The 16,768-nt window shown below is 42.9% G+C and overlaps 1 protein-coding gene across 1 annotated transcript; it reads right to left on the bottom strand.

Moving 5' to 3' along the window:
- Positions 1–6,932: 6,932 nt before the first annotated feature.
- LOC115552714 (uncharacterized) lies at positions 6,933–15,505 on the bottom strand. Its single transcript, XM_030369013.1, has 12 exons — positions 15,490–15,505; positions 14,638–14,795; positions 12,163–12,309; positions 11,657–11,830; positions 11,240–11,404; positions 10,667–10,810; positions 10,492–10,591; positions 9,868–10,250; positions 9,482–9,703; positions 8,931–9,164; positions 8,337–8,456; positions 6,933–7,971 (listed from the first exon to the last, which is right to left on the bottom strand). The coding sequence occupies exons 1-12, from the start codon at positions 15,503–15,505 to the stop codon at positions 7,897–7,899; spliced, it is 1,938 nt and encodes a 645-aa protein (XP_030224873.1). The 3' UTR covers positions 6,933–7,896.
- Positions 15,506–16,768: the final 1,263 nt, after the last annotated feature.

Raw genomic sequence — 16,768 nt, forward strand, 5'->3', positions numbered from 1 at the left:
AGGAGATAGCAATACTGTAGAAGGCGTGACAGTTATTTGGGTTGTTATAGCCAATTCAGTGTGTGTGTGTGTGGTAATTTGACTATTTTCTACTCAGGGTTTGTGTGCGTTGCTTTTATATATAATGTTATATTGTTTACAATATTGTTTGCACTGTTGGCTTTTTAAGCCTTGGTTTACACTCTTGTTGTTCAAGAGCAGAGCACTGATGCCAATTCAGTGTGTGTGTGGTAATTTGACTATTTATTATTTTGTGTTTATTTAACCCTGAATAAACAGGTCAGCTTCTCATTACCAACTATTGTGGATTATTCAAACTAACCTAACTAGGGTTAGGGTTCATCAGGGGAGACCTGTCTTGGTCTCCCCTGATGAAGACCACGACAGGTCGAAACGTCGTTCTTGTTACAAATAAACCATCTTCTGAATTCCACTATCGAATCTTATTTACATATTCAGTACACGCGAGTAGCACAGTCTTTTTTTAGTTTTTTTTCAGAGTTTTTGGATAGCTTTGTACTATTAGATTAGATCCGAATATGAGTGAGTGGACTGAGGTCCGTTATGGAAGACGTCGCCGTGATGCCCGATCGCCACAGACCCACCGGATTATATTCCAATCTCCCGATTATGGACAACGTGGCTCTCCACCCAGAGGCCGTCGTCCTCCATCACCATCCACGGGTAGGCGACCACACTCACCTTACCGACGTAGACTATCACCGCAAGTGAGTCGACGATTCTATTCGCCACGGAATGGCCAGCGCCTACCGCGACCACCCACGGGCCCAATGCGATACTCACCTGATAGACGCCCACCACCACCACTCGCGGGTATTAGACAGTACTCACCACCCCGAGACGGACGTCGTGGTCCTCCACGGAGGGCCGGACGTCCCCGCGCACCACCGGGTTCCAGGCGTTCACCATCGCCACCGAGGCCCCGACATCATCCCCGTAGACCTGATGAGGATAGCTCCTGGGATCAGGACCGCTGGAGGTTTGAGGGCCGGATGGACCGTGCACCTCCCCTGCGTTATCGTGGGGATTTCCATAACCTAACTAGTTGGCTAGTTGTTCTTAAGAGTAAAACTCTTTTCAACTTAATACATGCTTGGATCGGCCGGTATCGGTATCGGCCGATGCTAGAAGCTACAATATCGGTATCGGATCAGAAGTGCAAAAAGCTGGATCGGGACATCCCTAGCTACTACCTCTGACAATAAGTTATGTAGGCTACATTTGCATAAAATCATGCAGGTCTACATATAACTAGGCGATAGCTTTAATAGGTTGCAACGGTGGACTGAAATCACTTCATGGCACGATGTGACCGTTCGATAAATAAGTAAACAAAGAGAAGTTTGTTACTTTTTAAACACAACATGTGTGGAAGCTAACATTCAGCTTCAGTCTGAGCTAGGATTAGTTTTCTGAGCCCCCCAAAACCAGACCGGGTGCCTGGCAAAAAGAGGCCGTTCACGATTCTGATTATAATTTGGGCAAGTGAACATCAAATTCGGGCAAGTTGAACATGACCTGTACTTGCCCGATGGGCAAGTGCTTTCGAAACCCAAGTGTCAACCCCTGCTACTAATCAATCAATTTATTAGGGAGCAGTCATTGGACAGAATGGGGTCACTGGATGGGACTTACCCTTCGTGCCCACTGCACCGTCAGTCAACGGACATGGGAAGGCGTGGCTGACGGATGGGGAGTAGTCTTTGCAGAGGCATCCTTCAGCCAATCAAATCGCTTCGCCGGGTTCTACCCGCTTCTTCCTGCTTGTTGCGATGCAAGATGACCCGCTTTCCCGCTTTCCAGTATTGTCAGAGCCCGAGTCGCGTCACAGTGCTTAAATTTGCATACGTGATCTGATTGGATGACGGATCCGTCGCTGCCGAAAAAGTTGAACATTTTTCAACTTTTTGATGGAGCCAAAGGCTCCAACGGAACGGACGTATCCACAATGCATTGCGCGTCTGTCCCCAGTCAAAGTCAATGGGGATCAGTCAACGGACGGAGGTAGTGGGCACGAGGCGTTACCTGGTGGGTCTCCCTGAGGTCATCCAGTTGTGGACAGCTCTCCCCGACGGTGACAAGAAGCGGGTCAACTACCAGCCTCGTCATCAGGAGCGACTGCCACATGGCCGTTTTAAGGCTCCCAAGCGGTCTGGAGTCACGCCGGGTGTGGAGAGTGTTAAGCGCTGCTTGATAGGACATCCTGGGGGGCCAGCTCAGTGGCCCGCCACCAGCCGCTTGGTTGAGGCCATGTGCAAAACGCTGTGCACTTTGCACATGACAAGCACCAAGAAGGCAGGAGTTTCAACTGCAGCTCCTTCCTCCGACATCAGGCCCACTGCATGAATTTGTCCTCCCTCCAAATCTGGAGGGGCAGGCTCCTGATCTGCGGCCAGGCCAACGCCCGGCTGCTGCCACCAGGGAGTGCCCCATCGCACCTGCCACCACTGCACCAGACTTTGCACGGCTCATGTCAGCTCCTAGGATGTTGCCTGCAGCTTCTGGTGCCTCAACATCCAGTGCAGGCCCAGCTCCACTCGTTCCCCACTCCTGCTCCAGCTGCTCCTGTGTCCCGGTTCACAGAGGAACAGATTGGAGTGCAGAAAAGGAAATATATGAGAGGGGTCACCTACAAAACCTGTAGCCAATGGGGGTGTAGTGGGTCTAATTCTGCGTTGCGTTCTTTTTTAGGTTAAGACACACTCCTGAATGATCTCAACACGATTTATTCCAGGGGATATATACCTCCATTTTTACTGTCTGTATGTATTCCTTTCTTATTTGTAAAGCGTCTTTGAGTACTTAAAAAAGCGCTATAAAAAACGGATCTATTATTAATATTATGGAGAAGAAACATTCACAGGTGTTCAGTTTTCTCATACATGCTCTCTGTGCTCATTCTGGAAAAAGTCAAAGAGGAAACAGCATAGTATGCACAAAAGCATAAACAAAAATAAATAAAATGCAAATGAAATCAACTTAAAATAATTTCTATCAAAAATAAATAGATAATAACAATCGTAACTTGCAGAAACTCACAGAACTGCATTGTGGAGAAGAAACATTAACAGGTGTTCACAGTTTATGCTCTCTGTGCTCTGTAACACCGTGAGAAAAGTCACTACCCGTCTCCTGTTAAAAGGCCTACGTGCAGGTTACCGGAAGTTTAACCTGCGTGAGAGGACAGGTCGAATGAGGAATTGCCGAGAACAGATGGCGGTCAAATCATTTAAATGCATGGTCAGAGGAGAATGAGTGGAGAGTTGCTATCATTTAGCAACGCAGCGCTGGAGGTAGTCAATGAACAGCAGTGCATACAATAACAACACTTTTATTTATTTTTACCGTCAGTGAATAGCACAGAGTGAAAGTCACCGTTTTCTTTAGATCTAGTGACAGCGATTATGTTGTAATTACCGGTAAACTTAGTCAGAAGATCTAGAAATAGAAGGCATAATGCTAGCTATGGGCTTATTTAGCCTATCGGACACGCAATCAGTTCTCAACATTACGTCTTTCTTGTGTCAGGCGCAAATGGCTGATTTGCATACGTGCACAGGATTGGCTGGCTCCGCAAGGCAAACAATAAAACATATTTATCTTTCCATCAACGCATGTGTCTAGTTTTAATGTGATGTATTTTGTGTATGTCCAGTTAGACTTGTCTCCCTTGTTCTGTGTGGTGTTGTAGGCTATACTGTGTGAGCTGAATCACCTAAATGAATTCCCGACGATTTTTGTAGTTCGGTATTAATAAAGACTTGACTAGGCTATCCATCTATCTAGGCTAATAGTCAACAATTATTCGGTGAAGTGAATAGTGGGAATAGCGCCCCGAGACCGAAGGTTTATTTGTTATTAGCTGACATTTTGCAATGAAAACAATATCGAGTTTGACAATCATGGGATATTGCCCAATATCCCGATAGCGAACCAATCAAATTGCCCCATCTTAGAAGGTTCACGTATAGCAAATACTATAGATAATATCTATGTATTTATCTATGTATCTGTATAATCTGCTGAACACTCTTACTAATCTCTACTCTCAAGGGTCTCAATGCGGCTTTGGTCCGTGTCTCCCAACGTGACGTCATGCAATGCATTTTGGGGGAAATGAGAATCAATAGCAAACCGCTAAAATAGTTGTTCGTATTACATTCCGTTTTGTGATACCATTAAATACAATAAATAACAGTTTAAAGTTATATTAAACAATTAAATTGCACAAATTCGTTGGAAAATAAACCCTACAACACGGCCTTAAACAACCAGTCTCAACAGTACACTCTTGCGCGTCAAGCTAGGTAGCAGCCTTGCCGTACAGACCACATCTTCTCCTGGAATTAGCAAGTTTATGCATGAAATTAAATAACACAACAGTTATACAAATGAACACTGTGACTACACCAGATTTACCAATATTTGTAAGTAACTTATATTCACTTTTGCAACAAAATACAATGAAAATAGGGAGAACAGCAAAACTGCGTAGCATACCTTTCTGGGAAAAGTCTCAGAGGAAGTAGAACCTGACGGAACGCGGTAAGTGCAGGTTTAGAAAGTAAAATACTCGCTATACTTCCGGTAATCATCCGACATTTCCCCTGACACGTGCTCAAATCATTGACATGAACATTTACAATTACATAATTTCCTCATACTATAATAACAACACTCAAAGGAATGGAGTGGCGAAGTCAAGCCACTTCCGGTAGGGCTCATGGGACCTATGAGATCGAAAAATATGAATGGGTGTCAATGGAGAGAAAATAATTATTTTCTGGTCCCAGTCTTTATATGCCCTGGATTACACCAATGTTGTTTGTGGATTTAAATGATCATTTTTCATGCAAAGAAAACTAAAACATTTCGTGAAGAAGTTTGATAATTTTAGGTTTTATGTGAGGCCGCTTTGTGAACTACAGCTCTTCGCTGCTCTCGACGCATATGATATACGTCACCACACCCGCACATGGAACTCGGCACAGAGATGGAGAGAGACCTCTTTCTATGCTTTTATCCTCGCCTTGAAAAAAAGTGGTGAAGTGGAGCAGAGAGATCGCCATCTCTGTGCCGAGTTCCAAGCGCGGGTGTGGTGACGTATATCATATGCGTAGAGAGCAGCGAAGAGCTGTAGTTCACAAAGCGGCCTCACATAAAACCTAAGATTATCAAACTTCTTCACGAATTTTTTTAGTTTTCTTTGCATGAAAAATTATCATTTAAATCCACAAACAACATATGTGTAATCCAGGGCATAAAGACTGGGACCAGAAAATAATTATTTTCTCTCCATTGACTCCCATTCATATTTTTCGATCTCATAGGTCCCATGAGCCCTACAGGAAGGGGCGTGACTTCGCCACTCCATAAAGAAAAACATGACAGCAAAAACGCTACCCTTCAAAATAAAAGTCTGCGCTTCACTGCCTTGTTCATAATATAGCGCAACACATCACACCACTATGGGCAGGGCCGGATTAACAATTTTCTGTGCCCTGGGCAACAAGGCTCAAGGGCAATCGTAAAGTCGCTATCATCAGAACTTGGTGGCTTGATGAGTACTTATTGAAAGTTTCAATTGTTTTGACAGCAAACAGCTAGGTAGGCCTTAACCTAACTTAATAGGCCTCACCTCCATTACCACTGTTAATGGCTGTTAGGGCCGGCTGCCCTGGGGAGGGGGGGGTTCATCAGGGGGGATAAGGTGCTTCGGGTGTGACCTCTATCGCGTTGGGGGTCGGAGATGCCGGAGGAAAGCATCTGGCCACACACACACACACACACACACACACCCACTCACTCTCTCCCTCTCACAAACACCTCCCCAAACCCTCTTGTAATCTGTCCTTGTCCCCGTATAATTCTTTATGTTTTGATATATGTTACATGTCTGTCACACGTATCTGGGTTTTGTCGTGTTATGTGGTGTCTGTAGATGTATGTTTGCACTTTGAAAAAAAAAAAAACCTTGTCAAGGGCCCCTTTGATGTCACGGGCCCTGGGCAAGTGCCCAGTTGCCCTAATGGTTAATCCGGCCTTGACTATGGGCAGCCCAAAACAAAGGACTTCGGGCACAGTCGTCATGGCAGTGCCCCCTTCTGCTCACGAGTCTCAAATGGCAAATCACTTGATGAGTGGTTGGCAGAAGAGCAGCAAAATAAAATAATTTGAATCCGTGTTCCTTGTGCAGGGAGTTGTATATATTGTAGGCTATATTTAAGCAATAGATCACGCCAGGCTGTGGTATGTGCTCATTATACCACTGTTAAGGGGCGTTGTCCGGCCCCGACGCGCAGCGGAGGGCCGGCGACCCCCTTCACAGTGGTATAATGTGCTACATTTAAAAAGAAACCAAGAAAGTCAAAGTAGCTGTTTTATTAAAGACTACCAAAAAGTAGTCCCTCCTGGCTGCCTTCAAAATGCACGACGGTCGCTATGCAACACACTTTAGCGTCCCTCCGAGAGAACGGTTGTAACGGTTTCCACTTCAAGGCGCGGAGTGATACTTTCACAAATGATCGGGCGTCATAGCAGTTATGTATACGCTCATTATACAACAGTTAGGAACCAATCAGATCGCTGGATTTAGGCCCCCCGTTATATAAACGTGTATATTGTGTACTTGTCTGTAATGTTTCCTGTATAAAGTTTTTTCTGTAGTGTGTGTTCATTTTTAATACTTGTTCATTTTGCATATTATGTTTTCCTGAATGGAGTGTGTGTGTGTGTGTGTGTGTGTGTGTGTGTGTGTGTGTGTGTGTGTGTGTGTGTGTGTGTGTGTGTGTGTGTGTGTGTGTGTTTCTCAATACTTGTTCTTATTACATCTTGTGTTCGGATACATTAAATCTGGTCATACCATTCAAGACTCAGTCTGTGCATCATTTAAAATAAACTCCAATACTGTCTCACAGTCTTTGAAGACACATTTTATTATTATTAACAGAATCAGAAATAAACTTCATGAGTCATTAGGAGTATTGATTAATTGTATCAATTGTATAGATGTATAGATCGCTGGTTGTGCAGATTACTGGTTCAAATCCAACTCACGGCAGGTGACGGGAAGAACATAACTTTGAAACTTAAAATAACGCCGGGATATCGCCTGAATATTGCTGCAGGGAAAAATATATCTGTTTTTGCATCATTCTATATTATCCCGTATTTATTTCCCGTGCTTTTCACTTGCGTGTGGGGCTCAAATATTCGCTCCCTGGATCAAAAAGCTAAACCTAGATTGGTCCTCTGTAAACAGAGTAGCACCTGACAGTTTTGAGGAGCTTTGTAACAGGTACCCAGAGGTGTTTCAGCCCACTCTAGGCAAGGTGACAGGGATAAAAGCTAAACTTCATGTCGTGACAGGGGCCATTCCCAGATTTTGCAAACCACGATCTGTGCCTTATGCACTTAGGGAAGCCCAGTCGAAGTCCAGTTAAACAAAATGGAGGCTGATGGGGTTATTACACCTGTTAATATCAGTGAATGGGCTGCACCCATTGTAAACATCCCTACAGTAGATCTAACAGTGAGAATCTGTGGGGACTATGAAGTGTTTATTTTAGGCCCTTATTTTGCACGTGACTTTAGGTGAGGTTTGGAAAGTGCATTAAGCTGTACATGAGAGTTACTGGTAGGTAATCTTGCGATACATGACCTATTTTATAATTGGAACTCGTATAAAGGGGGATGAGGTAGATAACGGCCCTGGCTCGATCTATAAACAAATACATATTTTCTATATCCATCCATTATGTTAATAAAGAAACCTGCAAACGATGCGAGCAACGTCTGGAAATGCAAAATAAATCAAGGTATAAAACAAAAATAAGAAAAACAATAAATGCAAGTTATATACAAGCAATGGCGTGCTTATTTTCTTTTGCAGGTGAAGAGCCGGCGAAGCCAAGACCACCTCCTCCTTTTCTTCTTCACCTCCACAGTCTCCTGTTGAATAATAACAAACAAAGAACATTAATGATCAATCTGCAGAAATAATATCTTCCATATTTATGCAAGATATACCATATAATATAGCTTTGCTTTTTTGCTATGATGGTGATGGATGAATCTATTTGTTTCCTTCAGTAAAAAAAACATAAATTGGTATGGTTCTAAGTAACAACTTTTTTGGCAACATATTATCACCCATATGTAAAATCGTTGCTTTGTGTATCATGTACTGTTAGACTGAAAGGACTCAGCCAGAAGGCAGGTTATACTTGGGAATGTCAGGAACCTTTGTTACTGTAAATGACATCGCGTTGTGGCCTGTGTGATAGGCTGCTACACTAGTTACTAAGATGACTGACCTTAGGGGAGGTGACCAACGTTGTGTCTTCCCCGTGGAGGCACTCCTCTGCTCCCTTGAAGTCATCAGGGGGATTCTGGGGGTCCGGTTCATTAGAGGCCAGCAGGGCATTCTGGGGGTCCTGTTCAATAATAAAAATAAGAAACATTAAAGTTCCCGGTCACCCTAATCCGAACGGTCAACAATCAAAGTTTGATGAGTATTTTGTATATTTGCTAATCATACATTTCTCAAGGTTGACTGGCTGTAGAAGTAATAATGTTTGAATAGTTAAGACATCTACCGGGTCCCAGCAATACGCAAGCGAGTGTCATAGTGTCTTTGTTCAGCATGCTGTATTGTCTGTTTTAACGTAATGGATCATGTAATGAAGCACACACACAAATCAGGCAACGTAAGGGCGTTGGATGTGCGTTGAAAGCGGTTCCGAACGTGTCAAGACAGCCAGTAAGCAGACATTGAACATTCACAAACAAATTATGGTCTGCTCATTTTATGAAATGTTTTCATTTTATCTTAAACATTTCTTTGTGTGTTGTCCACCACGTCAGGGCTTTTGTGAAGGACTGTTACACCAGGATCTGAGATGACTGACCTTAGCGGGGGCCAACAACTGTTCCCCGTGAAGACACTCCTCTGCCTCATTGTTGTAGTCAGGAGAGCTCACAGAGGTCTTCAGGTGATCAAGCACCTCTGTGGCGATCAGGGAGCAGGCCAGCAGGGTGTTCGGGGGGTCCTTCATGAGCCCGTCCCTGGACAGGCACACGCCGGGCAAGGCCTCTTTCAGCCTATCCTCAAGCACCCAGCGAAGCTGCAGACCCAGTTTCTCCTGTTGAATGACCTCACCTTTAATCCTTCTATCCGAATTATAAAATCACAAGTATTCTATGCATTTGACCAAGTCCTCCTTTCTACATAAAACAGGACCACAATAAACTGTACATCATTCAGTCATGTTTTATGAATTTTATTACTTTTCTAAGCAAATTGCCAACTTCACCTTGCAGGCATTTATTAAATTAGGAAAACCATGCAGGTTAACAATGCATGGATGTGATAGAGAGCGAACCGTTGTACTTTACAGTTTCTTTCCTTTTAAAGAAATTGAATTTGTTGTTTGGTTTTATAACTAAACCTAAAGCAGACCTCCTGCGCGGGGTCCTTCAGGCGCTCCAGGGTCCGCTCAAACCCAGGGTTGCCCTGGTTCATGGTGGCCTCCTCCTGCAGCAGGAGGTGGACTTCCCGGACAACCAGGTTCTGGAAGGCCCGGTACCGGTCGATGTGGGACAGGGAGGACATTTCGTCCCGGCCTCTGAACAGCTGGGCCACAATGAATCCAACGGTGGACCGCTGGATCACAACCGGGTCCTGTTTTACAGAGGAAGACACCTGGACTGCTTAGCCTGTCTAAAACCAAATCAGTGGTTCAATACTACTTTGATTTTACTATCTTGTGTTCTCGAGCTGCTATTATGCACATGTATGTGGTGCTAGACTTGCAGTCTTGGTTTGTTGTGTCATGATAAACCTACGGTTGTGGAGACGGAGTTAGACTCTCCGTTCTCTGGCTGAGCTGCTGGAGGAAGGGGATCTCCAGTGACAGGGCCACAGCTACTGTTCTCCATCACAGACGGATCACAACGGCTGTGGCTGTCGGGCTGCTCCTTCTGAGGGGCGTCCAGACTGGTGTCCAGAGCGACAGGGTTGTCAGCCAGAGTGTTGCTGAGGACGGTTGCGTCCCCTCCTCTCAGGTCCTGCTCTGCGGTGCTCATCGGTGGGAGAGCCCTGCCAAAGAGTTTGCCGTGTTGGACCCACGTGCCAAACGTCCCGTAGAGTTGCTCCCTGAGCTGCTCAGGAAGTCTCTGGCTGAGCAGCTCTTCCTCCATCTCCTGCTCCTTCTGCATCACCCTGGGAACTGAGAGGAGAACAACAAGAGAGTCAAAGACAGCGACGTCTGAATACAATCCAACACATTGTCAAGGGCTCCTCGAATGGTGCAGAAATGAATTTCACTATGGTAAGTATTAAAGAGATGTATTCTACAATTGCTAAAGTTGTTTAATTAAACTGGCATAACAAAAATTGCCCTTCAACTTCTTGAATTTCTTTGAATAAGGATTTATTAATAATTAGAACACTTTGTTTGAAGCTGTTACCTTGGGTGGGGATGGAGGATTCCTCAGGGCGGTCTGAATGGTACCGGGCCAGCAGGGCCTCGACAACCTCCCACAGGATGGAGACGAGCACATTAGGGCCCTTCAACAGAGATAAGAGAGAAGACGCCCTCAGCCAGTGCTCCTCCACCATACATTCATCGGCAACCAATCCTACCTGGAGAGAGGACCCCAAGGACTTGGTAAGGCCGCAATGCACCAGAATGGCAAGCCTCCTGATGTCCCAGCATGGACAGGGGAGGCTGGTGTCCACGGTGATGCCGGGCATATTCCTTAGTGTGGCCAGGATGAAACAACTCATCTGGGAGAGAAAGGGAAGGAGAAGAGATGGAGGGGACCGGAGGGTTTATGAATGGAAATGAAAGATGGGACAGTGAGGCAACTTTGTTTTTATTTATATAGCACTAACAAAGAAGAGGGAGAGAAGAAGAAAGGCAGCAAACAAGTTTGGAGCAGGACGTATGGTTTTGTACGACACGTATCAATATCTACAATTATCAGCAGGGTCGACTGAAGCACCTAATCTAACAGTAGCATGGGTAATATACTAACATACTATATATATTGTAGAAGTGGTAGTAGTCGTAGTAGTAGAAAGTGGAAGTAGTAGTTGTAATAATAGCAGTTGAAGTAGTAACAGTAGAAGTAGCAGGAGTAGTAGTAGTAGAAGTAGCTGTAGTAGAAGCAGTAGCCCTAGCAGTAGTTGGAGCACTACTGTTACTAGACCTACCTTGAGAGTGGTGGTCAGGAGCGTCTGCTGGTTCAGCGGTCTGTAGCCCTCGCCGTTCAGGGGCTGGAGCCTCAGTACCAGCTTGACCATGAGGTCGTCCACCAGGTCGCTGCTGACGGTGAGCATGGAGCCGGGAGGCAGGCTCTTCAGCGTACACTCCATCCTCTGGACGGATGCAATATATAAAATATATGGGTAGCTTTTATTTCAAAAATCCTTACTCAACCCGGATGAATTTCATCTTTTGGATCCTAATTATTTGTATTCAGAAGTATTCATGTTGTTTATCGTATTATTTCTAAGCAGTATCAGTAAAAGTGAACTATCGCTTTCATTAGCAAACTTTCAAACAGATATGCAATACGATTGGTGCCAAAAATGAAATGCTACTATGTCCTGCAAAGCCCTGTCACTGACCAGCAGGTCCTTCTGGCTAGGTGCTAGCTGATCCGGGACCAGCCCGGCTATGCTATTAGCCACCAGGTAGACGGCGTAATGCTGGAAGATGTGTGGCGTGGTGAGCAGAGCCTTCTCCAGACCGTTCCAGGGGATCAACTGTTTCTCCAGACGAGCCATGATGTATTTAGCCAGCTGGAAGAAGGACCCAGAAGGCATGCTGCCACTTAGCATTCACACAGGACCTATTTGTCATTTTGATGTTATGTTCCTCTGTGAAAGCATTTGGTTAATTTGCCAATTGATTCTATGGGTTGAATTTGTGTTTTGCACAGTAGGGATGCAAATGACAACATTAAAGGGTCAAGCAAACATTACAATATGGAAATTAAGTATGTTACAACACTGCAAAATGTGTTATTTAACTTTGTGTATTCAGAGTACAAATCAATGTTTTCAAATCTGCTTTTTTCTCTTAAAAAACGTATAAGTCACCAATATGAAGCATCTTATTCAACAATAGAGACCTGGTGATGAGCTATGGGCTGCAGAAGACAGTTGGCCTGTTGCCTGTCCACCCTCACCCTGACCCAGGGGAAGGAGGACCGGAGGAGGCGGTGGACCTCCTGGAAGATGGTGAACCACCACACAGGAGGGTGGGACCCAGGGCTGACCTGGAGAGTACAACACCAGTAGACACCTCTTTAGAACATCTGTGGTAGACACAAGTCAACCTGGGGCTTCAGGAGCTGTTGCAGAGCTCCTCCGCAGCTTTGATGGAAAATGTGCCTTCCTTTGAACCACTGGTACCTGGCTCTAACTGAATACCTCCTGCCATATCTCAGTGAATGACTCTATCGTTGCCACGATACTGGATTCTCTAACTTCGATACAATACCTTGAAAAAAACGATATGGGATACTATTTTCCATACCAGGGGGAAAACCAAAGAAAATCCCATACCCAAAGTAAAAAGAGTATATTTCCACAACTGCAAAGAAAGATTCTTGTGCAAGTGAAATATTCAATGCGGATACAACTTGGTTAGAGTGAATAAAGCTGGAACACAGCTTAAGTGGAAGATTAGATATCCACCTGAAATAATTATCTGTTGGTCATTATCAGTAGGCAGCCCTGAAGTAATGTGAGACACAAACAGTTAGATATCATGAGAATCGAATGTACAATTTTCACAATTTTGACACTCACAAATACACCAGATTCCCAGCAGATGGCGATGAAGGACATGTATTCTGATTAAAGGAGATTGTCCTATTTCCTTATTCATTGATTGTAAAAATCATCATGTTTAGTTGCAAACCAAGACACTGGATTACCTGTTATAGTGGTTTTATGCGATCAAATCAAACTCAAATTCGTGAACCTAAACAACAAAGGTAAGACATCATTTTTGGTTGTTAAACGATAAGGGGAAGTATTTTCTTCAGTTGTTATTTGCGAGCAAAAGCAGTAATGAAACACAAAACCTTCTTCTTGCATATGGGTGTACATTCGTTTTTGACAATTCTAGGGTATTTGCCTCAAAGTCAAAGTAATTCTAAAAAGCACTCCTGCCGTTTTCTTTCTCTATCGAAAACCGGTCACGGAGTCTCTCCGCTTTACATGCTAGCTGTTGAGTTATGGCCAACTTTTAGCTAACACCGTCGCACAGAGCATTGAGATATTCATCTATTTTAAAAATCTATATTTTTGACAACAGTACTGTACAGACCCTGACCAATTTGGCGCCAAGATTTTTGCTGGCGCCCCCTACCCCTTTGGATCGCACAGTAAATTCGATTACCAATGTTCATACACTCAGAGAAGCTGCAAAGCTTTGTCTTTGAGACTCTTTTATTTTAGATAGAAAATTAAACGCACAAACCAAGTAACGAGCAATGAATCATAAATACACTATAAATAAGGTATGCACAAAATACTGCGGAATGAACGTTTAATAATAATTTTAAAAAAAGTGACAATGAATCACTCATACAATAAGGTACGCACAAAATACTGCAAAGAAATGCATGATGTTTACTAAAGGCATTCATAAGCAAAATAATAGATATGAGTTCAGATTCTAATTATTGTAAATACAATTAAATGTAGGATGGTTATCTAGTTTGGTTCTCAAGCACTCAAGTGAAGTGTAAAAAAAATACAATCATATATTATTATATGAAAGATATGGGAAATGTAAGATATGCAAACCACAAACTATCATCCAAATCAGCTTGAGAATAAACACTGCTCCAACAATGGTTACTACAATGCATTGGATAATTTAAGGATAATACCCCCAGTTTACTGTGGGTTACAAACTGTTATGGACCTATGTACAGAGCAGACATGTTTTGATTTTCATTGAAGCGTGGGGGTTTGGATTGAGCAGCGGACCAGCTAGGTTGAGAGCTGCCGTTCCTTTTCTTTTTTAAAAACAAATACTGCATGACCAGTTAACTCCGGTTAAGTTGTTTACACGTTGCTTGGCAACGCGCTACGCCCTGATTTACTAAATAATAAAACCACATTTAAAACCACATATTGCTTCGATAAGTCAATAAATTAAATCAATAGCCATGTATTAAGCGGAGTTATGTATAGGGAACAGTTAGCTCCAGAGAAATAAAGAAAGATTCAAGGTGAACAAGAGCCCGACAAAGGGACCAGTTGGCTATATAGCCAGCAGGGCCTACATCAAAGATAAACAAAATAGAGTTACTGTATTTCTATAATAATAATATATATTTATATATATATATATATATATATATATATATATATATATATATATATATATATATATATATATATATATATATATATATATATATATATATATTTTTTTTTTTTTTTTTTTTTTTTGGCGCCCCCTGAGGATGGATGCGCCCTTAGCATTCGCCTATACTGCCTATGCCCAGGGCCGGCCCTGGTACTGTAGACAGACACTGTCTGGGACAGTAGCCTACTGGTGCCCATGGGGCCGGGGGACAGCTTACCTGAGTCAGCAGCTGGGAGATGACTGCTCTGAGGGAGGAGCCAGACACCACCACGCGCCAGGGCGGGGCCGAGGCAGGGGTGAAGTCGACAGCGGCCTTGACCTCAGAGTTGGACGTCCGGAGGGGGGGCGAAGGGTCCGGTTGTACTCCAAGATGACCTGAAGGCCAATGGAATTACAAAGTTTAGTTTTTCCAACATACATCCTACCCTCCAACATCACAGCCCTTGTTCAACATGCTCTTTGAGGTAATGGTACAGCTGATAAGTTGAAGTAACTAACAAATATTTACCTTCACAGGTTCTTGGAGAGGGTGGTGAGACGACAATGCAATGCATGTTGGAAAAGCAGAAGCCAAAAAAACGCACGGAGAGAGCAGTGAAAAACACAACGTTCTCGCACGGTACCAGGTAAACTGATGAAGAACAGAGCCACGGAAACCAGTCAACATAGCATATGAATTCCATCACTGGGCATGGTGACATCATGTCAAAGGGCATGATGGCAAAAAGTGTGAGTGTCAACAAGTTGTGTTACCATAGTGACAATGATGCAAATTATAAATTTTAATGCTTAGCATCCTTTTTCACCCTTGAATGGATGAATTGTTTTTAATATTGCATTGTTTTTCAATAGTACGTTCTACAATGTTTAATACTGTAACATATGAGGTTAATTTAGCTGTTAGAAATACTCATACTCAAAACTTTTACTGACCTACTTGAAATATTAATGTTACTGCAAGGTTGCAAAAGCTGTTTTGTTACTTGTGGCAATTTCATTCGAATTAAACTACATTACGTGACTGAACGCCAATAGTACTTGAACACATTCACCTGTCCGTGAACATGACCTCTGCCGGAGGTCATGGTCTCTCAGCTGGTGGCGATCTCCTATGATCCCACACTACTTCATAACTTCATCAAACTATGTATTTTGTTATTGTTTTGATTGAGCAATCACTAGTGGCAGAAATTACATATTATAACTTTATTTCTGAAAAAGTGTGTTACAATCAGCATAATATTATAAAATATATCACAATAATAATAATATAATAATATGAACATTATTATGTAATAATAATATTACTTTTGGAATAATTATATTACAAAAGTAGCTCGAGTTCATGAGACTCATGCCATGTAAGGACACACAGCTACACTGGCAAAACCTAAATGGCTATTTATTCAATTGGCTCAAAACAAAATAAAGATACATTTGTTTCCCTTAACAATGGGAAAACAAAGTAAAGTTCAGTCCATGTCCCGCAAAAAAACGAGAGCCAAATAACAACAAACTTAAGTTTGCTTGGCATGTCTCCCAGGTTCACTAACCACTGGAACAAAAACCTTTCTTATTCAGGGCGTCATAGCTCAGCCTTGGGATACAACACAATTGCAATTAAAACACACACACGACGCACACACACAAACATAGACACACTGACACGAAAATAGTTACGGGCCCCATGCTTCCTTCCCAGGGACTACAGATGTAAATTTGCCTATATAACTCTGGTACGGCTAATGAGCTGTGCATTGTCCCTGTCAAATAAATGAATAAATAAACACACAGTGAAGAAAAAGCATATATTTAGATTTCAAGAAAAAAACTGCTAGTTTGGCTTTCAGCAATTTAGTCATTGCACTTTTGTGTTTTTTGCGGCTGGCTGGTTATCTGCCACTCTGCATCAAACAGAAAGCACTCAACTATTCTTCCCTAAAAAATTAATGGATTCAACAGGATTTGAAAGAATTGAAAACCATATGAGCGCTAGTATTTTCCATGAGCATCAGATAGATTTTAAATGCCTTAAATCCACAGATCCAGTTGTGCTTCCTTGCTTTAAATCCTCATCCTGTCACTTCTCGTCATGTAACAACTTTGTGTTTCCACAGACGCCACAGAGTCGAGCCTCTGTACTCAGATATACAGTACTCTTGTTGAGCAGAGTGGTTCATGCAGACGATAATACAAGTTTTATTTTATAATTTTTTTTATTTAACTTTAAAAGATAAATAATTTAAAGAAAAGACACAGACTCAGAAACTACCAAACACACACACACACACACACACACACACACACACACACACACACACACACACACACACACACAATGTGTATGT

The sequence above is a fragment of the Gadus morhua genome, chromosome 10 (assembly GCF_902167405.1).
Source record: "Gadus morhua chromosome 10, gadMor3.0, whole genome shotgun sequence".
Taxonomy (NCBI): Eukaryota; Metazoa; Chordata; class Actinopteri; order Gadiformes; family Gadidae; genus Gadus; species Gadus morhua.